The following is a 27,638-nucleotide window of genomic DNA, read 5'->3' on the forward strand; positions in this document are numbered from 1 at the left end:
ATGTGGGTGTGTGGGATGCTAATTCCAGAATTATCCACTAGGTGGAGATGGCGGCACCAGGCTTGTACTGCTTACATACAGGGATACCATTGTCGTAGTCCTGGGGTCTGGGGAAACCCCATGCAAAGTGTATTTCCTGCTCCAGCTAGCCTGAATCACTTCCTCGGGTTTGTACCTCTTACTGAAGCTGAGTCAGGCGTGTTGGAGCAGAAAATGTGCCGTTCAATCCGGCCTCAAGGACTGAAAGTGAGAACAAGTGACTTGAAGGTTGCACAGCAGAACTGAAGTCATCCATGGAGGTAAACTCACAAACTCACACTTGTGAATATGGGTAGTAAGAACTGCCAGCAGTGGGCAGTTCTGGCGGACAGGTGCCTTGAGTCGTGAATGTTGAGGGAGGATAAAACGCTGTTCCTTCAGTCCCCCCTGCTCTCACTTCCTTCTGGTCCAAGGGACTGAACCAAAGACCTCCCAGTCCCAGTCCCACTGCTCATTGCACTAAATCTCTAACCTTTTGGCCTCAGCTGCCCCCAGTCTAGTGTATCTACTTCATGAAGCTGTTTTTACAGTTGAATACTGTAGTGCTCTCTACTGTAATAGTTTTCCTGCCTGTTTTCATGACCCTACACAAAGAAATAGAGACAAACCATGCATATAACTACATGCACAGCGTTAGTTCGAGGCCTTGGTCGAGTGCCCACTGTGTGCTTTTGGGGCCTTTTGTTCTCATTCTAGGGAATATTCTGCCTATTTAGCCTCGGGGGCTTCAGCTGGAACGCCTCGTTCTGTTTGCACTAGATCTCATTACCCCATTACTGTCCACAGGCCTGTGTCCAAGGAAACAGGAGGTAATCTAATCCTGCACATGTCCAAATGAGGGCCAGGTCTCATTCAGTCATGTTTAACAGCTGCTATCGTGTGAAAAATAGCTTTTTCAGAGGCTCAGACGAGACTGGAGTGTGCTGTGTGTGCTGAAGACACTGTGGCTCTAAAACTTTCAGCGATTGTTCAGGAGGTCATGAAGATGGAGAGAAAGCGAAGCAGGTGGAAGCGGCAGTCTTCAGCGGACAGCGAGGAAAAGGCGGCTTCGGATGGAGCCCTGAGGTGTGTGACACTGTTGAAGGCAGGTTCCCGAAGTCAGTTAGAGAACTTAAATCTAAATCTTCTAAATCGTCTCCCCTTACTTATTACAGAGACATTTTTACAACCTTAATTTATCTGATAGAATTAAACAGGCTGGTTTGGTTACTGTGATGTATGTGAATAAGCTCTGCTCTGATTGGCTGCCTCAGTCAACAAAACGGTTTATGTAGGTTTAGCCTATGATCTGGAAGGGGGTCTAAGTGTGGTTTGATTGTGGGTCTGGTTTGAGGGGTTTCGTTTGTTGGGAAGCCAATCGAACCTCAGCAGTAGCTATAAATTAACACATTTGTGGACGGAGCATGGACAGGGACTTGAAGTGTGGCATGGTGGGTATGCACAGTGATAATGCTTAGAAAACAGTCAACATCTAAAATATCTTTCAAAAAACTAGGGATGTCCTGATTAGATCCAGAGGGTGAGGATCAGAAGTCGATGCAGTCATATTTTAATGGATTAGGTATTAGATATTTTAATCCCAATCCAGAGTTTTAACCATCTGGTGTCCTCAAAGCACCATTAACAAACATTATTGCCCAGCCGGGAGCAGTAGGACTCCCACTGCAATTTAATGTTTTATGTCAAGAACAGTTGCAGTGGAACATATAAACAGACCATAATATCTGAAACTTTATAAAATTGGCAAGCAAACTGCACACATTTCTTTGTACATTCAGAACCGGGAGGAGGCTAACGCTAATGCTAATACACACACAGACACACGCACACTATAGAAACCCAAACACAGCACAATTATACACCAGTAATGTTATATCAGTAGTCTACAAAAAACAACAGCTATCAGTCAAGAGTATGTACCACTACACACACACAAACAAACTGGCTAAAGGATCTGGGAGCTGAATGGTCAGGGAGGACTGGTCAGACTGGATTGTAAGACATTAAACACACTGTAAAACAGTCATTTTAATTTTTTTTAAATTTTATTCAGTAAGAGACTTCAGTATTAATCAGCAGCTCATCTGATCTAAACTGTGTGACTGTGTATTACTTATACATGGCTGATAGAGTTAAGGGGGCATCCCTATAAACCAATATTTGATGACATATTTATTGGACCTAAGCAAAATTGAGCAGAATGTTTAGGCAAAGTTGAATTACGGCAGTCATTTTTCTGCCAATGTTTCTCTGTAGTGCTGATTACAGTAGATAATCCAGCCAGAGAAGGAGAAAACCTGTCCAATTACTCTCCTGTAACTGGTGGTCATGGCTACAAGGCTATACATGTGTTTACCACACTGGGAGTCAAAACTGTAAAACTAGACTCCACTGGGAAGAAACAATGCAAATTTAAACAAACCACACAGAGCCCAGTGGACTGAGCGTTATATCTATGTGTATGTATCTACGTGTAACACCCTGTAGTGTTCCTAAAGAGGGCCAGCTGACATGTTTAGTCAACCAGAATGGACACCCCGTGTCCCCACCCATGTTAAGGCAAGCAGGTCCGGAGTGTACCGGAGTGGACCGGTTGGGTGTTTTTGTTTAAGGGACGATGGTTATCACTTCTCGTCTTTCTCATTGTTCTGTGATCACATTGTCTGATAGCTGGTTTGTGCTTGTGTGGAATGATCTGGATGGCATTTGTCTATGTAATGCTCATAAGGCACATTTTAAAATATGCTTAAGAGTATCAGTTCCTGTAATCTAGATTCTTCAATTCTTCAAATAGGGGGATTACGTATTACGTAGGAACATCATGTATTCCTCTTGTTCACAGAAGTCATCACATCAGTACCCTTTATTTCTCAATGCAATATTTTTACAAAACCACATTGTGCATGTTATATATGCTAGCTGTTGAATAGTGTTAGAACATCCTTGGCCTGGGGGATTAAAAATTGTCATTACCAGCGCAAAACAGATTGTAATGGTAATAACAGCTGATCATGGTAAAGGCAGGTTTTCACCACCAGTACCTTTTTAACTGTTTAGGAATGATCGTTAAATTTGTCATTTATTAAACCTAATTCAGGAAAACAGACGATGAAAAATTAAAGACCTTGATTTTTGAATCTGGATTATACCACTTGGCAAGTCAAAAATGTATCAGCCATAACATAAATACCAGTGTCATGAAGTTAAAAACATTGATTATCTTCATCTACAGTAGCATCTGTCAATAGGTGGATATATATTTATAAACGCAGGACAAATAGACAAGCATATGAATCTGAGCCTCTTTGACAAAGGCCAAATTGTGAAGACTAGACGACTGGGTCAGAGCATCTTCAAAACATCAGGCAGGCCTTGTGGGATGTCCCTGGTACCTGGTATGCACTGGTCAGTATGTACCAAAACTGGACCAAAAAAAGAACAACCTGTGAACTGGTGAAATGGAGGCCCCACCTCACAACTTAAGGGGGACCTACTTAATATTAAGCAGGTGATGCTAATGTTATGGCTAATCTGACCATAATTGAAGCATGTAAACATTGTCTTGACATAAGTAATAAATAAATAAATAAATAAATAAAAATAATAATAATAATAATAATAATAATAATTAAGGAGTCCCCAGTTCAAGAATCATGTGCTACAAATGTGCTACTGTTAGCCTACTTAGCATATAGGCTTAGCATGAGGTCAATGACTGAGTCTACATTAGGCGAAAGGACACCCAAGTTCACAGTCTCATGTGAAAAACTGCTGAGAAGCACATAACTACAACTTGTTCCATGCTTAGCCGAATGTACACCCAGTTACGATCTGTGATAACGCCTTTTTTAACCATTAGCCGATATCAGAGTTGTAATCGTTTAAGTCAAGGGTGGCAGACTCCTGAGGGTATAGCTGGTCACAGGTGCGCTGTTAATGATGCAAGAGGCAACACAACAGCCTTGAAGCTTCTGGAAGCTGTGCTATTTCAGTTAGCACATCCAGTCACCTGTTGTTGTTTTCCACTAAGATAGCTAGCCTTTGTGCTCATTTGTCTTTCTGCCTCCACCATCATATCCATTATCTCATCAACATATTTGTTTACTTGGTTGCTTGCTCTCGCTCCACCTGCCCTCCAATAAAGAGAAAGGACATGCACTTCAGAATGTAGACTTTTTAACTTGTTCCTTTCAAATCTCTTAATTGCTAATCAGGACCCGGCATTTGTGCCCTGACTGCACTTGTGTTGTTGTTCTTGTGTGCAGGCAGCAGGTGTGTGTGATACATAGTTAATGCACTTTTTGACACCAGGGGAATTGAAGTGTGGACACAGTAATTCCAGTCTACCTTTGGGAACGCCTTTATTGTGTTGTTTATCTGGTAAATACAATTTTAGAAAAGGGGTTGTGATTTAGGCTACAAAATTGTACAGTTTACTGCTTTTTTCTATGAGCTAGGTAGTAGAATGATGTGTAGATATTATTAGTATAGCTACCGAAAAAGGGTATACAGCAATGTAAGGGCCTTAATAACTATGTAGGATACTTGGTCACTCTGCCGAAAGTAAGAAGTGCACACTCAAAGGTGTGAATTGAATTATTAAGTTCACTAACAGGATCTCACAGTCAGTCTGGGGATTCAAACCTTCACAGAAGACTGGTCTGACTGCAGGATTTCATGCCAACAATGTAGGAACTCACCTGATTCACAATTTGATGTTTGATAGGTCAAAAGACAAGAGAACAGCAATTCTTTCGGTTGTGGCACGCGAACCAAACCTTTCTGTTTGTTAGTGTTGGTCCTGTTTGTCGGTGCACTTTGACCATAGGATGTTCGTGTTACCCCCGCTGTACCATTACCAGTTCAAGTGATGAAAAGCTTGATAATTAACTCTATTGAATCTTGAGGCGAGTGCAGTCTGACACCCCTGACCCTTACGGGAAGAAACATTCAGCACTGGCTAATGGCTTCAGCTATTCTTTACCTAAGTAGGGCAGTTAACCTCGAGGTGCTTCAGGTGGACAGCTATAACCAGTAGATCTGGAAAACAGCATGAGCTGAAAACTACCTATAGCTTATTTGTAATTATGTGGCTATAGGGACACACTGCTGTCATACAGTTTGCTCTTATAATCCACAACACTGTACAATAGTGTAGTTACCTATACCAAGACAACCACTATTGATGAAATATGATGCAACAGCTAACAGGCCCTACAATCATGTATAATAAGACAATACTGCATTGTGTTTGTGTCATTCTGAACATGAAGTGTGTTATTTTGCTTAGCTGGGGTGGGCAAAGATGACAGGCGTCAGAATTGGGTGTCAGGACACCCCATGGAAACCTTTGTATTTTTTAATGCATATTTAAATATGTGGACATTTATTGGGAGGTGATATAACAGAACACATACAACTGAAGAAATGTCTTTAAAACATAATTAATAGAAATGCAGTCGGAGGGCGAGGGGACACAATCCAGCAATTAAGCTAACAAACAATACACAGCCAAATAAATAAGAAACGCCACTAAAAGAGACTGAATCCATTTGATGTATGAATCACTTCCTAAAGAATCGCAATGGTCAACTCATCAGATATATAATTACACTCTAATTTCCCCATTGTATGTCTGACTCGCTCTCTTCCACTCTGTTTTCCACCTTCTTTCTATTTCACACACGCCATCCGCCACCTTTCCTTATTCAATAAGAGCCTCACAGAATTCCTGTGAGTGAAAGGTCACCTCTTGTCCTCTGATTACTATCACCCGCTTCACTCCGATCTGTATCTGAGCAGCAGAATGCACTCTGCACAGGGGTAAAGCGCAGAGGCCTTCTCTGCTAAACTCATCTGCCACACTGTTCTGCATGCAGGCCGGTGGGTGTGGCAAATGGAATGCTTAGTGAATCTATGGTAACTGTAGGCATGGGCATGGCTTCCATAGGGTAGGCTGGTATGGGCGTGGTTTGTTGAGTCTGCATGCTTGTGTAAGGTGCGGGGGCGGAGTTAAGACGTGCCGCCTGCTTGAATTTTCTGCAGTAATGAAAGCAGGACTGTGACTGAGAGAGAAAGTCAGTGTGTGCTGAAGGAGTGCGAGTTGAGCTTTACAAGGCCAGACGTACGCAAGGTTTATTCATCGTGAACCATGAATGGAGAAAAACATTACAACAGGCGGTTTTCGCTGGACAGTTCGGGGTGAGTGACACTCCAATCATTACTAGCTCTAGTATAATAACAGCTTTTCTAATTGTGTTGAGAATGAAGGCACTGCTTGTTTTGATGGTGAGGACCATCAGAACATCTACTAAACCAATTTAAACCACATTAAAAGTCTACACTTTATTCATTGGTTCAACACTGCTCAAGGAAGTCCTCCTACAAGCAACGTGTAGGATCCTGAACATCACTTTTGGTATTTTCAAGTTAGAGGCAGGAAACACTATGCGCATTTATTCTGGCAGTACTTGGAAAGGGAAGACCTGAACTTTCTTAAAGCTTGTACTACTTAAGGATCATCAACATCATAAATCACCTAAAGAAGGATTTTAGCTTTACTCATCAAGAGTTTTGGGATGTGAGGGGTTCTGTTAGAAGATACAATGTGATTTTTTGAGGTCCTTCAGTTGTACAAACCTAGACTGTGTGGAAAGACGTTGTAAATGTATGTACATTTAACAGTCAAAGTGCCCCAAGATTTCCTTGGACCAAGCTGTAAATTAGTTGTAGTTAAAATTTTAACTTAAAACTCAAAATCCTACACTGTTAAAAAATGAGATCCTTGAGGTTGAACCTTTTGAGGTTCTTCAGTTTGAAACAGGTGCTTTGAGGAACCTTCAAGGAACTTTTTCTTCTAAAAACCTTTTCTTGAAGGTTCCTCAAATCATTAAGGGTTTTCTCCACAGTTTCAAACTGAAGAACCTTCAAACGTTCTCAAGGATCTCATACTTTGAACAGTGCAGCTTTAACACTGAATTAAAGCAGCCTGAGCGTTTTCAATATTAGTTTCTCTTAAACACACTGTATATGTAAAAATACACAGACGAGCCAAAACAATTAGACTACTCATAGATGACGCAAATAATGTTGAATATCCCATAAGGGCACAAGTTAAGGCTTGGGATGTATGTTAGACTGTAACTGAACAGATGGTTTCCGTAGCCAAAGTGTTGGATTCAGCAGAAATGGTCAGTCTTGAAAACCTGAAAGACTTTGACCAAAGGAAACGGTTATGGCCAGATGACTGGGTCAGAGCATCTCCAAACCTGGCAAGGCATGTGGTGGTCAGTTCTGTTGGGCAGCTATGAACAGTGTGAGGGCAGCGCAGGCTATCCTATCTTCGTGGAGCCAACAGAAGAGCTACTGTGGCACAAATCAATGGCTCAGTTCAGCCTTCATGTGGTAGCAAGCAATTTAACTAGGTTTATTCAGCTCAAATAAATACAAATGACAAAACAAGTTTTTAGCTTAAATAAAGAAACATCAAATAAGTGGAGCAGGGGTTGCTTTGATGTGTTTGAATTGAGGTTTGAATTCCACAAGTCATTATTTATGTAAATTATAGAGGCATTTGTTTTACTGTCAGATGTTGCTCTTGTTCTTGACTCTTGAATGAAGGTGTAGTAGTTTTGATGAAATCAGCATTTGTCTTTGTTATAATACTGGGAGTTTAAAGACAATACAACATTATTTGTCATTCCATAAATCACCCTGAAGTTAAAGGTAAACAAAAAAAGCATAAGTAGCAAAACACGTCTGCCTTTGACATCTCTTTCTAGTGTAGTGCAATGCAGGAGGCTGTTTACAGTTGCAGTGATTGATGCAGACTGAGCGGCTGTAGCTTGGTTTGACTGAAAGAGGTTAAGTTGATATGAGGATTTTCTCACCTTGAGGTTAGTGCTGACGTTGAAGCTGGGAGGCTAGCGGCTGTACGTATACATGGATTTTAAATGTTTTTGACTTGGCGGAAGTTTAGAGTTAAACTGTGATTACATGTATATAAGATATGCATCCATAGGTCTGTAGATCCCTGCTCACCAAAGGGACATTCTAAATCGCTGAATGTGGAAAAGCTTAACCTTGCTTAATGTATTAAAACAATGGATGGATGGAGGAGCACCAAACGCCTTCTCTCCCTAATCTTATGTCCACAAGATAGGTGTACTTGTAATCTAAAAAGGTGATGGATAGTGATGCTTTTATGGTAAGTTTTTTTATTCCCATTTAAACCTCTGTCTCTTTCTAACTTCTCTTCATATGTACTCTATACTTCCATATAGACGTAGCTGTTATCTGCAAACCAAGTAATAATTTTTGGTCAGTTATTCACATTTGAACCCATTGTAAACTTTATTTAACATGACCAGTTTGTCCATTTGTCAGTACACACTGATCAGCTATAACATCAACACTAACTCCCCAATATTGAGTAGATTCCCCTTGTGCCGCCACAACAATCTGACTATTCGAAGCATGAACTCCACAAGGTGTCTGAAGGTGTTCTGTGGTGTCTGGCATGTAATTTGACAGGTGGGGCCTCCATGGATCGCATCAATAAAACTTAGGTGTCCATGACCTTGTCACCGGTTCACAGGTGGTTCCTTTCTTGGAGATACTAATCGCTGTCACTGATAATGATTTTCAGTGAAATCAGGGGATGTGTCCCCTCATCTAGAAACTCTACCAAGAGAAAATTAAAAGCTGTCTGGTCTGTAGCCGAGGGCTTGTGCACAGGAATAGTCCTCCCTCTAATAAACCAACAATGTAAATTATCATCTGCAGAATTATTGCGATAAACTATCTTATTGTAATCTAAATACAGTTGCGAGATACCACATATGAGCATGTGACAAACTCCTCAGTTTTTAGCTGTACTGGAAAGCAGAGTGAATGCATCAGACTTTCTGTGTTTCATGTGCATTAAAAAGCCTTACCAGATAGAAAATCTACATTACTAGTGCATTTCAAAAAGTTTGAATATTGTAAACATATTAATTTGTATTTATAATTCAAAAAACTGAATATTTTATATTTGTTACATTTAAACTGATCCATTTCAAGCCTTTGTTTTTTTGTTTTGTTAACAGTTTTTATGAACTGATGAAGTGATACTGATTAAAAGTAAACAACAAAAAGCTTGAAATGTCACTTTACATGTAATGAATATATAATAATGTTTACTTTTTTGGAAAAAAATATATAACAATGGTTTTATTTTGACAACAAAATGTTTAAAAAATGTTTTTTTTTTACAATATAACATTTTGTTGAGATGCACCAGTAGAATATTTACAGTACACATTTTGTAGCCTATAATTAAGAGCATTTGTTTGTATTGTATTTGAACAGTAGAATTTGTATTATTTTGAAATTAACATAATATTGTTTATTTGCAGTTCAGCATCTTGTTTAGATGATATTTAGGAAATTACTCTGAAACTCCTTTACACATTAGGATAATTTCTAAGAAAAATAAAGTTCTGAGAAAACAAAAATGCTTTACTTAATGAAGAACCTTTATGTGTAGGTTCTTATGTAAAAAGATTCTTCACTTTCATACATTTCATTTACAAAATAGCTTGTTTCAAAATAGCCCATTTAGAAACATTCATTGAAAAGTTTGTTAGGGAACCAAAAGTGCTTCTATTGCATCATTCCAGAGAACCTCGTTCTGTACCTCTATTTTTAAGGGATTGGGGGATCCTACATGATAGCAGAATGTGTTTTTCCACTGTATCCATTACCGACTCCATGTAGTCGCAGTCACTTTATGTGACTAAAACTTGATCAAGATACAATCCAGATACTAGTCACATGCAAATGCGTCTCTGGTTAGTCAGACTAAAATCCAGTTGCTGTGTGGGATGGAATATGTGAATTCACTCATTGCACTGCAATTATTACTGGTGTTTCGGTTGTACTGGTAGGTATTTGGTTGTCGAATGTGTCTTGAAGAGATGGAGGCGTTTGCACTGTTGTAACGTGGCTCTGATGTGTCTCATTTGAGTATGAGCCAATGTGACACATTTGACTACCAAGTGTAAACATGTGGCTAAAATCTTTTCAGGATACAATCCAAAATACTAGTCACATAAAGTGACCAGGTGTAAACGGGGTCATAGAACACCTCCTGATGTGGTTTGCGTCATGCGATTTGTATCTGTTTAAAAGGCACCCTGGGAGCGTTTACACTTGCATTTTATGTGGCTTGGCCTTATCCAGATATAATCAGGATACTCAAGACAGATAAAGTGACCATATGTAAACAGGGTCTGGGTGTACTTTCCAAAGAAAGTGAGGCCTATTGATAAAGTGGCCTCATGAAGCAGAAAAAGTGTGTATACGTCAGGTACAAAGGTCAGGAATATACAGAAGTGATTCTGAAAGTGATAACACTTGTAACTCTACACTGTGGGCTGATTTCGATGGTATCAGCTGTCTGGTTTTCACCTGTAGAAAACAGGTTCCTCAACTTAGAAAAGCTATAGAGCGTAATGTGCAGTCAAGTTGTCACTGCTGTTCGGTCCAGTGCGAATGCAAATGTGCATTCAAAAACATCCTGACGTGAACGCAAAAGTGAAGAACTGAGTATAATGTGTGTCAGGTGATGTGGTTAGGTATTAGGTAGCATTTTTCCTCATACCATGTTGGGAGGTGGGAGTTTGACAGTTGTGTGGTGTTCAGTTGAAGTGCACAGCCTTGAGCAACAAATTTCAAACCTGCTTGTAGGACTGGAGAGGGTGACAGGTGTTGAGGTAGTTGGTCTGTATATCTTCTGAATGGTAAGCTGTCTTTGATCGCTTCTCTCTGAAAAGGGACTCATGGATTTTTAGCTTGGACATACAGGTCAAAACAAAAAAAAGTTTCCGCGTCTTTAAACTTTTAAATGGTTGTTTTTATTTACACATCTCATTTGCAACAATGATTAGAAAAAAAACAATTAGTTGAAAACATGAAAAAAAATCAACTGAAAGATTTTTTTGGAAACCAAAAGTGGCATAATTAAAAAATTGTGGTTGTAAAGTATAATTTAAAATGTAATTTAGTAGGCTGTGGCAGTGGCAACTAAACATCAAATGTATGATCTTACACAACATCATGTAGCATGGATGTTTTGGACACAGTGATGGTAGAAAGTTAATGTAATAAGCAGGTGCTCTACTCTGTAAAGTCGAGTCTTGCATATGCTTTGTCTTTGTCTGGTTTGTACAGAGGTATAGTACTGTATAAAGGGTTTGTGACTTGTAGAATTAGTGGAACCCTTTTTGGTGGTATATAGAACCATTTTATTTAAAAGCTTCTATAGAACCATTGTTTTAACTAAAGAACCCTTTGTATAGTAGTAGTAATACTACTAGTAGTAATAGTAGTAAGTGTAGTAGTAATTCTCTGATGTGGGAATTCTGAGACAATTATCTGATATTTTCTATGTACAGATCTGGGTCATCCTGGATTTGCATTATAATTCGCAAGAAATATATTAGTCAGAACAGAACACCTCTTCTTTCCTGTCATTTTTAGTTTTTCAACATATCATTTAAAAACATCAGCTTTCTTTTCCATTGTGTGAAGACTGCATGAAGAATGGCCCAATAGAGTTTGGAGCAACTTTGGACTTACAGTAGACGTCTGTTGATATTTTGAGATGCATGTTAATACAAAAAAAAAGAATCATATCGAAGTTGGTCATTCTAGTCACTCTCAGCCAATACTAATAAGTCTAACATAATCGTGCGTCCCTAGTTGATAGTCGTGCAGGAATGTGCTTGAAACTGCTAAAAATGCCTTGTATCATTGTATCTTTTGCAGCAGGTGTTCAGTATCAGACTTTGGTTAAAAATGCTTTCTAAAAGTACTTGGTAGAAGTTCTGCCTTTACTGTACCAGCATCATCATTAAGTCAGTCAACTCAGAATCTGGACATGACAGAGCAGTGAGGAGCACTCAGGGTCTTCCTTTGATTTCTGAAAATTAAAACACTAGTCTTATGACATTGCTAAGTTTTGGTTGGCAGCAAAAGGGTTAAATTTGTGACATTCTAAATGGAAAATTGTCCAATCCATGTAGATGCTGCCTAATAAGCTCTCCCATTGGTTAGGACCTCACTGGTAGAACTGAAGGTGTATTTGATAATATTACCCATTAAAACAATTAGCAACTGAGAGAGGACTCAACCAATTACATTCCAGTTTCCTATAGGTGGGCCCAGTACTACTAGAATCCCATGGGGAGGCTACAATGGCACCAATTAGCATATAAGGAAATAATGGCTGTCACAGAAATGTGTGTAAATATTGAACGTGGGTTTGAATGCTAATATGTGGATTGTGGTAATTCTGCGCGTTGTAAATCGTTCATTTAGGAGGAATTCAGTTCACATGGAGTTTACATTTCAGTTAATTACTTAAAAACCTGCTAAAAATGGATCACTGTGCAAGAGCTAAATTACATTTCATCCGCCACAGAGCTTGAAGAGAAAATGACTTGAATACATTTAAATGAAGCCTATTGCCGTTCAGATAAAAATGGTAATGTAATTGAAGCACCGAAGCAAGGAAGTGCACGGGGTGCATTTCTTCATTAAAATCATTGCCGTTTCATTTGGTGGTATCTATCAGTGACCGTATTCCATTTCTCGCCTCTAGTTATTCCCCAGACTGTGGAGGACTCCTTGGGAAGGCCAAAGGCTGTAAAATGAGAAGGAGCATTGACGGGACAAAAAGCCGCGGTCTGGAAGAAGCACATCTAGAGCTCCTCGACAACAGAAGCCTCCATGGAATCAGCCCCATGAGGTTAGTGTTCCATGAACATGCTAAACAGGACATATCTACTACATCTACTACTAATCCGTCAATTATTTATTATTCTCTGGTCTGTACTGTGTTGTGTTGTCTGTCCGCACTTGTTTGTTTGTGTTGCACTTGTGTTTTGTATGCACTGTCTATGTTGCACCATGGTCCTGGAGGAACGTTGTTTCGTTTCACTGTGTACTCTGTATGTAGTTGAAATGACAATAAAACCCACTTGACACTTGACTTGACACTTGACACATCTGTATTAAAGGGGAACTTGATTGTGTTCTAGATTTGTTATGCTGCAATACTGCCCAATCTCTTTCCTATTCCAATATATTTATTTTTAATATTGGTCCTTGACTATATATATATATATATATATATATATATATATATATATATATACAAAACATCTTATGCCTATTAAATATAAACACACACACACACACACACAGGATTACAAGAATTATTATATATAAACATTATATAAGTATTTAGCTTGTGATTTTCCAAAAGACTAAATAATCATTTTCCACAATAAACAAGACTTTTTATTAGTATTATACTTAATTTATTACTTATAAATCACAATTATGCCCAACAGGACCACAATCATAGAGGAGGAGGGTGCTGATCGTGTAGATGGATTCAGCCATAATGTGAGTATTTATGTTAGCAGATATATGTTATTTATATGTTAGCAGATAAATAATGTAGTGATTGACTTGTATACTTTATACTTTACATACATACATTAATTAAAAAGTGCTTTACTGACAAGTATGACTGATTTCTCAGTTTTTAAACCCAACCTTTTATACCCAACTTGCATTGAAACATAATAGCACTTGTGATGAAGCTAATGGAAATAGCCTTGAAGATCATCTTTTGGAGATGTCATGTTTTGATTTTGTGTTTACCTTATTTCTCATCAGTGCTCTTCTGATGAGGCTTGGTTATGTTTTGCATTTGTTAATCCAGTCATGATGATGATGTTCAGCCTGCATTTCTATAATATACTTAAACACTGGAAGCCTCATGTCAGATTCCACAGTAGTACAACCATCAAAGTGTAACTTTGTTGCTGGGAAAGTGTGCTCAGTTGGAGAAGGACATAAAAAGTGAAAGTAAAAACACATACCAGATATACAGGCTCTTTCAGTTCATGACATAAACGACATGGATGAGTTTCTATTAATTGTTTTAAATATTGACAAAATGATTTCCTCGGTCTAAATCTCTTGGGATATTGTTTAAACTGACTGTCTGAGCTTAGTTTAAAGCCATCCTGTTGTTCTCTCAAATTCCTGTCAGGAAAGTCAGTTTTTTTTTATGTCTACTGTGGTTTTGCAATGGTATGCAATAAATATTAGGCCTAGATAAAGGCTAGATCAAAATTAGTTGGGTTTGAGATATGGGTAATTAGCTGAGTAAACAGTCAAGCCAAATCCGATCTGAGCAAAAGATCCGAGTTGACTAATGAGTCCTGTAATGTGAACGTAGCTTAAGACTTGCCTGTGATACCAAACGTGGTTATAACATTACAGAAATCACTTTGTTTTGTTGACTTGTATAATTAGGGAAATGATAAGATGTTGTTTAACATTTCTTCATGTTAATCCTAATCTGGTAAGTCTTGAAAATGACACATTATTTTGGCATGCACACCCTGTAAATAATTTCACTGTCTTTTCACAGAGTTTCAAGAGCCATAAAAAAACATTCCACAAACATTTCCCAGAAATTTCAGAGTTGGAGGAATTTAACTGTGGTGAGTTTTTGTTTTAGCCTCCCCCATCCTTGTCATCATTATTACTGTAGCATTATAATATAACCCCAAGATACGCTTCCAGCAGCGGGTCTCAGTAGAGTTCCTAGGGGATGGCTGTTTTCCTGCTCTGATTGAACACACCTGGTTGAACTCTGGTTTGTTAATTGCAGAGGTGTGTTGGAGCAGGAAAAAACACCAGAGCACGGGTATGGAAAAAGCCAATATACCACAGTATTGTGGTATAAATAGTATATTATTTTTCCTCCTGTCCCAGCATTCACCTGTGCCATCCAGAAGGAAGTGCTATACCATGGCAAGATGTACGTGTCCGAGCATCACGTGTGTTTCCACTCTTCGGTTCTGTTGAAGGAGACCAAGGTAAGACCTTGAAGACTTCAGAATTCTGAGAACTCTGGGCTGGAGTTTGGGTGGCTTCTGAGTTTGGGCCAGACTTCCCTCTGATAAGTGCAGCTAGGACTGAGAGATATGGCAGAGTTAAAGGGAAATGACAGGGTGGTGGTGGATTGCAAAAACTTTGTCATTAGCACATGAACAACGTAGAGAAGGAATTTAGAGAATGCTAGAAGGAGGAGGGGCTTAGGCGTGTTTCTACTCCCACAATTCAGTTCCTCCTCCACTTTGGATGGCTTATCAGTTTCCATTGGGAAAATACAGATTTACACATCTATTTGTTTGTCAGTGTAAGTAGCTCGACTTCATTGAAGTAAAACAAGGCTTTCTCTTTTTGCCTTACTATCAGTGTGATGGGGAAAATGTTGTCTCAAACTTCCAAACTTCCGGATTCTCAAAACTTCCAGATTCGTTGTCTTCTATTTATTCTCAGCTAGAGGTGGATAGTTCAGTTCCAGTAGTAAAAATCCTCCCCAGGGTTTTGTTTCAACTGCCTGGGCAGGTCTGCTGCTGTTTTTAGATCATTAGAGAAGCCATTCAGGTGGAACAAAACCCTGGAGAAGTATTTACTTTCTAAACCTGAACTGTACTCACCTGTGACTGCCTTCAGCCAGTGGTGAGGTATATGGCAGTGTTTTGCGTTTTTACTGGGCATTTGCAAGTCTATGAAATATTCAGTAAAACAGCTCAGCTGCAGTATGCATTCAATCTAATTCTCCTTTCTCCCAGGTTGTGATTCACGCTTCCACAATCCAGGTTGTAAAGAAAAAGAACACAGCACGGGTTGTACCAAACGCAATCTCCATTATCACCACCAGTGGAGAGAAGGTATGAGTCTTTCATACTGACGACTGTACAAAATGGCTTAATGTTAAGAGGCCCATATTCTACATTTTTTAGGGGTGTGTTCCCCCAATCAGCTTCAAAATTCCAAGAAATCCTGGGAGACCATCATCATTTGTGTTCCTAGAGTTACTAAGGAGTCCAAGTTCTGCTACTATATTTACTAGATAGACCCCAGTTGGCCAAAGGGTACCATCTATATGTCATTAATCTTGAAATGTAAATCCAAAAAAAAAAAAAAAAAGATCCTTTTGTATATTTGGCAAAGTGTGAAACAGATTATCCAAATGGGATATCCAAAGAAACTGTGTATTACATGATTTAAGGTTGTCCCACCAAGCTTCTACCAAATGATTCAATAAGTGGCAGAAGTGAAGTTTTCTGATTTCTGAGGCTTACGTCTTGCAGTTTTCTGAACATTTACAGTATAAAACAGTTATACAGTTAAGGACACTGTAGTTACAGACACTGATCTTAAAGTTTCTTCATTACAAACTCTAATTGTAGTCTCTGTGTGTTTCAGTACCTGTTTGTGTCATTACGGAATCGAGATGCATGTTTCAAACTCCTGCAAGCAATATGCCCACAGTTACAGGTTGGCTATGTTTTGGGTGTTTCATGTGTTTATATTTTGATTTATGATGAGCTGATTATTACACACTGTGAAAACACTAGAACGTGTACAATATGCAGTAAAGGTTTAGCATAGCAGATTTATTCACATATTCTATTTCAGTATTATAATCATTGTTACCTACTTACACCATGTGTCCAAATGTTTATGGACACCCCTTCTAATGAATGCTACTTTAAGGTGTGCAAATAATTGCCTAGTGGTTGGTGTGGCGCAACAGATAACACCACTACCCGCCACTGAGCTACCACACCATGTGGGAGACTGGGGTTCGATTCCCAGGCTGGGTGGCTGGGTGACTGTGCTGTGCTACACCTATAAGAGTCCTTGGGCAAGACTTCTAACACTACACTGATTTACCTCTGTAATACGAGTTACCTTGTAAGTCGCTCTGAATAAGAGCGTCTGCTAAATGCCATAAAATGTAAAATGTAAGGAGTATAAACCCCTTTGGGGCAGTGGAACAGTGTTCTCAGGAATGATTGTTGATGCTCCATTCACTGTGTTTGGGAAGAGGTAATCATCCAACATCCTGAATGAATAGGCAGGTGTTCCCCTAATGTTTGTCCATATTGTGTATTTTGCTACCCACAAAAATGAATTTAGAAATGTGGTGTTTGGCATTAATTTAATATTGCTTTGTCCTACCTGACACTTTTATGGTTAAAATAGAAAAGGAAACAAACAAAAACACCTGATATTATGTGTTTAAAACAAGTCTGTCCCACTACTTGCAAGTTAAAAGCATGCAGGCAAATTGTTGAGGTCAAGTTTAACAATGTAAGTAAGGTTCGAAGAATATGCCTGAAAACATATATTGGGTTTGAACTGTTGCCTTAAAATGTAACTTGTGCTTCTTCTTTCTTGTTCTCCTTTCAGACCGCGAGTGGCAATGGCAGCCCCCAGATGTCTTCTGCAGAAAATGTCCACGAACTAGAAATTGACACGGTAAAAATCTAACTTAAGAAAAGAGAGAATAAAGAATAGTTCCCTTACTGCTGCAACAGTAAAAATGCACAATGATGTCAGCTAAACTAATGTATTCTGACACTCCTTACGCTCTCCAGTTCCTCCACCAAAATAAGAGCTGGTTTCCCCTCTGAGCTTGTTTCCTCAATCAGATTCTGACTTTTTTAAATGGTGTCTTTTTTGGTTTGATGCATCTTTGTCCACATTAGGGCATTAGCACAACCAATTCAAATGTTTGTAATCAATGTCTTCCATGATATAAAACTCTTGGTTGCAGCTAAAGGTATAAAATGATGCTAATATGGTTGTCCTGTAAAACATCATGGGTTTCAACTTAGAGATTTAAGCTCTCAAATATCTTTTATCAAGGTCTAAGACCCTAATTAGCTTGTTAGGGCTATGTCTTGTTCACAGTCATCGTTAGGAAAGGCCAGGTTGATGCAAATTTCAAAGCTCTGATTCCTCAAACCTTGTTCCAACAGTCAGCAGCCACAAGCTCCTCTTAGAAGCTGCAAAGGCACCCAAAGCAGGAAAGAAAATGCTGTTTCCTCAGTCTATATATAAACTGATGGTTAACATGATGGAAATTAAATAAAAGTAACAAATTAAATTAATACAACAATTAGAAGCTAAAAGGTTTGAATAATGAGCAGAGTTGCCCTCTGCCATCAGCCGTGGTCTAAGGGGGCACAATTGGCCTTGCTCTCTTCAGGTAGGTAAATGGCTCTTTCTTTCAGTCACGGGCGTCTGCTAACCGAGGCAACAGACCTAGGCACCTGACCCGTTCCTCTGAGCATGTTGGTTGACAACCTGATGCAATATTATTATGTGGTAGGGGGAGAATTCTAACGAGTGGGTTGGGTTAATCTAAATATTAAGATAGAAGAAAATATCGATATAGATAGGGAGAAAAATAGCAAATAATTGTAGTTTTTTAAATAGTTGTATTAAATACTAAATAGTTGTAATATTTTTAATTAAATAAATAAATAAAGTTGTGGACATTTCTATGGTCACATTAAAAATGTATATTATAAATAAAATCTAAAATGATTATAATATATAATTATAAGTGTGTGCAATTGTAACATTACTGCCCACAATACACTCACTCAGAGCGCATATTTTCAGTTCAGAAACAATAACATCTATAATTACTAAATGGCAGAGGTGCATTAAATTATAATGGAGTTGTACCCAAATTATCTGTAAATGGTGACAATACTTTATATGTAATTTCTGTTAACACATTGCTCAGTAGAGAAAGAATGGGGTAATGGTGTCCTTCGCTTACAGATATCCAGTCCCTCTAGCCAGGAGGACAATGGAGACCATCGCAGAGTCTCTCTCCCAGAACAGGACAAAAGCACCTTGTCTTCATTCTCAGTCTCCAACATCCCAGATGGTCAGTAACTCTATTTACCTCACACTTTATTATGCCAAGAGACTGGTTTCCAGACTGTTTATGTATAATAACTGAATAATTAGCAACCAGTAATCAGCAGAATGATACAACTACAGTAAACACCTTTCAATCAGCATGTGTTTTTGGGCCTAACCACTGTAAGCTATAATAATTAGCAATAAGTGTACCTTAGTATAAAGGCTTCCAAACATTAAGCTAGTTTTCCATTTACTTGACGATTCTGTGTTGGTTTGGAGAGAACTCTCATTGACTTTCTCACATGATGAAAGATAAGGTAATGCAAATGCAGCGGAAAAACATTTTTCCTGTCTTTATCAGAAGAACACACATATGTACTGTGATAGTGAACGAGACCATGACAATTAAAAAAAGACACCATTATTGAATTTTGTTTTGACATTTGTAATCCAGCTCATCACATACCTAGAAAACCCATCATGCTAGTCATGTGCTAGATTAGAGATTAGAGGACAGGAGCAGAGAGTGAAACTGAGATCTGGTCTTATGGTCACAGTTGTTGTTTTTTCTGTATGTGTGTCTAGATTTTGTGTGAGATGTAAGCTTTTGAGGAAGTGGTAATGACTTACTGAGGTTCTTTACAGGCCCAGCAAGCAGCAGCTCCACGTCGCACAGCAGCACCAGCAGAGAAAGTCACACTACAGAGGAGAAGGATACAGCAGGTATGAGTGAAGACGCTCACACACAGAAAAAGGACTGGGAAACAGCCATACATATGCCTATACTTACATGCAGTGGTAATATTTTCTGTATGCATTATGTATTTTTAATGATGTAAATATATATCAATAAACAGCTACATGTACAATACAATAGCTATAGGTATTTACAAGTATACAATACATATAACATGTTATTATTAAGTGAAGATGACCGAGATATGTCAACTACCTATATGTAATAATACTAATACTAATAATAATTTATATTCATGGCCTTCATACATTTTTAGTATGTTTGTCCTGACAATGTACACATCACCGGTCTATATAACTATAGTGGCACCGCTGAACCATCTTATTGTATGCACACACACACACACACACACACACACACACACACACACACACACAGAAACTCACAATTTATTCACCCTGTTAGGCAGACACTTGGCATATTCTTACCACATGTTCTATGATTAGCTGTCTCCTGGGTCACCATGGTAACAGAGAAGATCAAATCAGCCCTCTCCATGAGCACGACAACCAACCTCAACAAACTCATCATCGTCTATCTTGTGCTGTAAGTAATCAATAATCACTATTCTTTAAACAGAGGCTGTGACTCTATTGAGGGCTTAGTGGATAATGCTATATTGTTTTTAATCATGAAGCATCATCACAAGTGGAAAAACAGAAAGACCAGAAAGACACACACACACAGAGCATCAGAAGCTATGTTTTTTTTATGAGCTCCTCATATTAGATTTCCAATAATGTAAAAAAGACGATCAACATTCTGGCTGTTAGTGAATTTTAGCTTGCACACTAATCACTGTATAGAGGTACCCGTTTGCCTTTTCCCTCCATATGTTCTGATGTACTGTACACAGTCGAGTGGAAGGAGGCTTGAGGAAAAGAACTGAGAGAACAAGGACTGGTGTCAGAAATAATGAACACTTCATCATGGATGTTGAAGTTCAATAGCATTACATTGCTGTTCTGAGTTCTTTGCTAAATATGTAATACGTGTATTTAAAACTAAAAGGTGCTACAAAAGGTTCTGCGACATATTCCATAGATAAACCATTTTGGTTCCATAAAGAATCCTTTCTGTAAAAGAGTAGTGTGTGAAAGGAACCTTTAACCCTATTGTTTGTGGGTCAAAGTGCCCTGTTTTCAAGTGTACACATATACAGTTTTATATATATTAGTTAGTGTAGTGAATATGTAAGCAGAAAAATGACAACCACGCCCCTGTCCCTTTGGGTCAAATAGAACACTAAATAAAGCTACACAGGGTAAAAAGATCACATTTAGACAACACCTGATTTGTTTTCTTCTCAAAATTGAGACACTACATGATAAAAAAAAACAATACATAAACAAGTCGATTATATATAATAACAAATTTGGATTACACTACATTATAAAATGTTAAATGTTAGCTCAGTTATTAAATTAATAACCAAGCTAAAGACAGAGGGGAGGTGTTTGGAAGGTTAAACCATGTCAGTCTGACCCAGGACTATTACTGCTGTTCTTCACAGTTGCACATAACAGGAAATTGGTAAAGAACATTTACATGGACTTTACCTTTAAAAAGGTTCCTTTCACATACCGTGCCCACACATTTCTCCTTCATGTGGCCCTCTGCTCCAAAGTTTAAACCAATCAGACATGATTACAGTACAAAATAGCCTTTAATTTGTGTATTTGAAAACATTTGCATACATTTCAGTTTCACCATTAAATTAAAACCCTTCATTTATACCACCCCCCCCCTCACTTCAGAGCACCATAAATGTGTGGGACATTTAGCTTTACAGGTGTTTAAGCTCCAGACCTTTGGAGTGCGTAGTTGCCATTGTTCAACATAAGGACAGGAGCTGTGCCAATGGCCCAAGTCAACTGTGTGGAATATCATTAAGAAGAAAGAGAGCACTGCTGAGCTCATTAACTTCAAAGGGACTGGTAGGCCAAGGACAGCTAAGACCTCCACTGCTGACAGCTAAAAGATATTCACTAATCTCATGATAAATCCTCAACTTATCTCCTACAGATCAGAAACAGGAGGCAGGTGTTTATGTCAGACTACTATCCACAAAATACTTCATGAACATAAATCCAGAGGCTACACTGCAAGATGCAAACCACTTAAACAAGTTTGCAGAAAGTACTTAAAAGAGAATTTTTTTGGAAAATGTGTTATGGACAGATGAGACCAAGATTAACCTGCATTAGTCTGATGGCAACAAGTGTGGAGACACTCATGGTAGTAGGATGTCATAGCTTTGGCATTCATGGCTACCACCAATACTGGCACCCTTATTTTCATTAATGATGAAACTGCTGAAGTGCAGTAGGACAATGAATTATGAGTGTATAGGAACATCTTATCAGCTCAAGTTCCTGGAAATGCATCCAAACCTACTACAAAAAAATGTAAAAAAAAGTTCTTGCCAGTCACTGGATTTAAATTCAGTTGAGCCTGTGTTCCACATGCTGAAGAGAACAAGCAAGAGCTGAAGATGGCTGCACCAGAAGATTGGCAGAGACTTCATGCAGTCATTGCATGCTAGAGAAATGCAAAACACAAGTACTAAAAATGACTGCTTTAATTAGTGGATCAGTGCAATGTCAAAACCTTATGGTGCCCTGAAACGAGGCCTGTGTTTAGAAAAAAAAAAGAAAGAAAAAGTGTTGTGTAATTTCAACATGGTGAAACACAAAATGTACGCAAATACCTTTAAATTAAATTAAATAAAAAATGGTTCATCTATGGCATCACTCAAAGAATCCTTCCTACCACAAGCGCAGATAATTAGTTTCATTTGGAAGAACATCCATCCATCCAATGTTGTAAGTCATGTTTGAGACCAATAAGGAAGCTGTTGAAATATGATCATGTTTTCATCATCAAGGTTTTTTTCCTTGGGAACCGCCTGCTGCGTTGAGGCTGTTTTCAAGGAAATGGTCGTTGAGCTGGTATGCAGTCAATCAGGAACACAGACTGTCCCGAGTACAGCTACATTCCTTCATATCTGATGTGGTGGGGCAGTTCAGGCTGGCTGATAACAGTTACAGTGCTCTGTACTACAAGATTAGTTCTTGTAAGTTTAGGCAAATTCTTTTCCCCAGGTTAACAAAGATGGAAATGCTAATTACCCTATCTGTGGGCAACATTACTTTTAAGTATAACCAACTGTGGACATGGTACAGCCAATAAAGTGTTACGCTCTGTTTTACAACCTCACAGGACAAGGTTATAAATTCATATTAGAGATACTTTAGTACAAGATAGTTTGGGTATTAAATCATTTATTAAATATTATTTATTGCAACACCAAAAAGTTTTGTTTTCCATTTGTTAAAAATGTTTTAAACCTTAATTTGCTACCTTGGCCTTTGGTCCCCAAGCCAGACATCTCCGCTCCAAGAAAATGATGAAGGTGATTAATTCACTGAAAAAAATCATGTTTTTTTCAGTCATTTTATTAACTTAAAAAGAAAGAATCCAACTTTTGCATATTTTTGAACAATATATTATCATTAGTATATTATCATTACCATCCATATATGAGCATTACCATATTTACCACAACAGTATATGATTTCCAACAGGATTGTAAAGATAACAGTGTAACAAAGAACAGCTCTAAAGAATACAAAATAATAAAAAAGGAACCCTATGTAATTGCCTAGATTTCTGTTTTATGCCACCTGGCAAATACCTCTAAAATATTTGAATTCTGTATAAGCTCAGTCTTAATACAATAAAAAAAAACATTTTTCAAAGGTAAAGACTGTAAAAAGAGCGCCCAATTGAAGCCAAAACTGGCTTGACGCAGTATATTTTATTCATGCTGAAATGATGTACACATCTGAATCAGATAAATCCAAGACACTGTTTTATTTGAGTCTCCTTGCTCAGGCTAGCAACCTTGAGGATGTGCAAAAGGAGAAAAGAAAAAATGATAAATGAGAAACACTGAGAAAAACACTGTTTCTTTGTAGAGCAGTTCATCCATTTCCTAAATGCAGCAGCTCTGTTACACATTTGTCACATTTGTATTAGTCTGTCCAGTCAATCATCGTAAGTGTGGAAAAACAGGGGGAGTAATTTCAATAACTTACAAAGAATACTCCAGCGTCTCTGAATGCGATCTTTATGGTCTGCATCTGAAAAATCGTTCACCATAAACAAGGTCATCAGCCCATTTACCTGTGCTTAAACACGAGCAGAAAAGCTGTTGACTCAAATCACACCCAGAAATACAGCCACAAGCACAATCAGCTCAATGATGACTGATGCGACCGTATGGGTGCTTTGTAACAGAAGACAATTGATATGGACACCAATACTACAGCACCTGATCACTGGCTTCTATTCTAAGAGTGATTCGAGGCAAATGGTTTTTCCATTCCTTTATGAAACCAGATATGTAAGACTAAGGAAGAAAAGGGTGCCATTCGGAATAGATGAGCTCCAGTGCAGCCAGGGGAGATAAAATAAATTACGTGTCATGAATACGACTCTGCATACACAATGTCCAAATGTTTGTGGACACCCCTTCTAATGAACGCATTCATCTATTTTAAGTTGCACCCATTGCACACAGCTTGCCTAGTTCCGTAGAGATTACCATTAATAGAATCTGTCTTTGAGGGCCTTATCCAGTATGGGATAAGGATGAGGGATGTTGGGTGTGAGGTAGGGTGGTGATCAGCCAACATCATGACCTCTCTAACCTTCTTGCCGCTGAATGCAATGAAATCCTTACAGCAATGGTCTAAAATCTAGTAGAAAGCCTTCCCTGGACAGTAGAGACAGTAACTCAAAAAATCTAAACCCTTGATTTTAGAAAAGACTATGTGCCAATAGTTATGTCCATATAGTGTGTGTGTGTTAATGGTTACATTTGGTGTGTGTGTGTGTATGTGTGTATTTCTCTGTAGTCAGCTGATGTCTGGTGGACTTTAAAAGATGATTACATACCACAATACACTCACTGAGCACTGTATTAGGAATGCTATATGAATACTGGGTAGGGCCTCCTTTTGCTTTCAGAACAGCGTCAGTTCTTTGTGGCATGGATTCCGCAAACGGTTGGAAACAAGGCTTCGAGATTGCAATCTACAGTTGGCAAATTGTGGCCTTAAAGAGATTCACGTGGCCTGCAGCAATCCTCAAACAGGCTTTGCCTGTGACATTCAAGCAATGAATGACCGGTATTAACTGGCCTAAAATGTGCCAAGAAAATTCATTACACAAGGCCAAATCACTGGCATCACATTTCTTCCCCTATTCTAATGGTTGATGTGAACATTACCTGAAGCTGCTGACCCGTATGTGTGTGAATTTAATTTAATGTTGCACTGCTGCCGAACAATTGGCTGAATAGTTAACTGCATGGATTTGTAGGTGCACAGGACTTTCTGATAAAGTGCTTGATGAGTGTGTATTTTGCTGACTTATGTACTAGGTTTTTGGCTGTTACTGAGTTATTTTGCTGTGTAACACTAAATGTGTGTGTACCTGTGTATGCAGAGTGATACTCCTGCTCCTGACATCTGGTTACATTGGTCTGCGCATTGTGGCTTTGGAAGAGCAGCTGAACACATTGGGAGCTATGCCTGAATTTGGCCTTCATAAAGAGTGAGTATAAACACACACCCACAGTTGAACACAAATATTAATTTCATTCAATCTTTACACCTGTGCACATAATGTTTACACTACACACCTCATGAACTTACACCTCACCGTGTGACAAAAATACATTGCCACCGTTTTAAGAAAAGCCATTTTTAAGCCCTTAGACCCTGTAGGTTAGCTCACACCTCAGTCTTCACTCTGCATTATTGTCATAACTAATGGTTTCATAGGTCGTATAAAAAAAACAACAAAAAAAAAAAAACTGTGGGACTCCACAATATATGCTAAAACAAATAGTTACCAAATAATTCACAAAAGTTTGTGCATTAGGATTAATACCTGAATAATAAACCTAGGGTTTGATGGGTTAATGCACATGAATTTAACAGGATTTAATTTGTTAGTTTTGGAGCACTGCGGTGGTCCAGTCACCATAACAATGTTCACACATCTAAGAAAAGGTTTGAGTCAAAGGGTTTATTCCAAAATACTGTTTCTGGAATAAAATGTTAAGTTATGGTAAAAAAAATAATTAAAAAAAGTTGTTTTTAAAAGATGTGAAATTTATTTCAATATCCACAATGGACAAAAGTATCCGGACAGCTGCTCATTTATTGTTTCTTTAGAATTCTGGGTATTCAGCAATATTGACATTTATTTTTTGGACACACAGACAGCCCATATGTACAAAACTGGGGTGGAAAATGTACACCAATTCTGAGCGCATGTGAAAGTACAGATACTCGAGTGTTTCTCAGGTAAAGTAGATAAAATACAAAAGTACCAGCTTTTAAATATACAAAAAAGTGTCAAAAGTAAATGTTTTTTGATATGCATCTGAAATCTATAAAGGCTTGTGTGAAAGCACACATAAAATTGCAGTTTATATACAGAAGACAAACTTTCCTTTAATCAAAAAACATTACCCCCCCCCCCCCAAAAAAAAAAAAAAATCTACTAATTAGAAAGTCTCAGCAAGCTTCCCCTCTTCTCTTCCTCTTGTGTGTTACAGCTCTGTTAGGGGTGGAGTTCAGTGAAAGGTGAGGACGGATTGGTTTAATTCAGTTTGAAAAGACATCAAATATTCCTCTCCTTTTCTCCCACTTAATGATGTAATGACATGCTGAAGAAAGTAGTGGGACAAGGGGCATTTTTATTTTAAATATAAAAGAGTGAAAGTAGAAATTCTAAATCCATGATACCAATAATAAGACATTCAACGCCTGCACAGATCCAGTCAAACTGAATCCTAAACAAAACACTGGAAATCAGTGAGACTAGTACACTAGGGTTAGACAATATGGTCATGATATTTAAACATTGCATGTAGTGTGAAATATTGTGTATTCTAAAAATGTAATCACAGACTAAATACACCGTAAGCGTCACATTCTTAAGCTGCTCTGCAGATACTCCCACATACTGAATACAGTGATTTTCATTTAACATTTGCTGCACATCTAATAAGCCAGTCTAATCACATTGTCTGTAAAGAAACCTGCAGTTGATCAGTGTTTATTAAGCACTAACAGTATCCTCCATATGCTTAGAAAAGCAGATTGTGTATCACGATAACATTTATCATGGTACGATAACATATACTGCCCAGCCCTATTGTACACACTGTACTTTAGCACACATTTAATTTTGGGTATATAAGAAAATAAGTTACAGGAACCAATACCAGAGCAGCCCTATTAGATGGAAATAAGGGTTAAAGAATTTGAACTATGAACAGCTATCTGTGGAAAAATCTAACTGCCTGGGAGAGGACAGAGTTGCTGTGCTTCCTCGTGCACAAAAGACACTTAGTCTTGAGGTCATGTACCAACTGTACAGCAGTTGGTAAGGCTGTAACCACTTTGAAGTGAAGCAGAAACTCACAAAAAGCATTAGATGCTTGTGTGTCACGTATTATAGTAACTCATAATATTTATTCACAACAGTTTGTCATACTTGATTTGTCAGTTTTGTCAATCTGCTCTTTTCTTCAACAGTTTAGTACATTTTAAACCAAATCATTGGTACATCTGTCTTTAGTGCTGTAAACATAGGCTTAAAACCACCAGACACCGCTTTCGTCCAATTATGATGACATAGCAGTTAGTAAAGAAAAAATATCATGCCAAACTAAATCTAAACTATTGCTTTCATTTATGCCTTACCTTTGATGACGTTTTAGATTTCACAAGCAGCTGTTTGCTATTGGCTTTGTAAATGGGTATAAAGCAGTGAGGCTTGAGTCAGCTTTGTATTCACAAATATCTTTTGGGAATTTTCCAATCAAATGTCAAAAGCCCAAGGAAACTGAACAAGTTTCTGAAACAATTTCTCCACTTTGTGTGTGTTGTGAAGCATCTCCTATAATTACACCCTTTTCCTTCTTTGCAGTTACCAGGAAACATGAAGAAAC

At 38.3% G+C, this 27,638-nt stretch overlaps 1 protein-coding gene across 1 annotated transcript; it reads left to right on the forward strand.

Moving 5' to 3' along the window:
• Positions 1-976: 976 nt before the first annotated feature.
• LOC140545988 (uncharacterized) lies at positions 977-27,638 on the forward strand. The gene is made up of 14 exons (XM_072669090.1): positions 977-1,104; positions 12,686-12,832; positions 13,440-13,494; positions 14,534-14,606; positions 14,881-14,984; positions 15,747-15,845; positions 16,384-16,455; positions 17,374-17,442; positions 18,760-18,868; positions 19,492-19,569; positions 20,050-20,149; positions 25,118-25,225; positions 26,238-26,265; positions 27,617-27,638. The coding sequence occupies exons 1-13, from the start codon at positions 1,019-1,021 to the stop codon at positions 26,260-26,262; spliced, it is 1,125 nt and encodes a 374-aa protein (XP_072525191.1). The 5' UTR covers positions 977-1,018; the 3' UTR covers positions 26,263-26,265; positions 27,617-27,638.

This window comes from Salminus brasiliensis, chromosome 23, assembly GCF_030463535.1.
Source record: "Salminus brasiliensis chromosome 23, fSalBra1.hap2, whole genome shotgun sequence".
Taxonomy (NCBI): Eukaryota; Metazoa; Chordata; class Actinopteri; order Characiformes; family Bryconidae; genus Salminus; species Salminus brasiliensis.

Excerpts from the sequence above, each read along its gene's own strand:
- LOC140545988 (XM_072669090.1), top strand. The coding sequence starts at position 1,019 with ATGAAGATGGAGAGAAAGCGAAGCAGGTGGAAGCGGCAGTCTTCAGCG. Across the intron at positions 1,105-12,685 it reads GCTTCGGATGGAGCCCTGAG|TTATTCCCCAGACTGTGGAG; the intron begins GTGTGTGACACT and ends TCTCGCCTCTAG. Across the intron at positions 19,570-20,049 it reads AGAGGAGAAGGATACAGCAG|CTGTCTCCTGGGTCACCATG; the intron begins GTATGAGTGAAG and ends TTCTATGATTAG.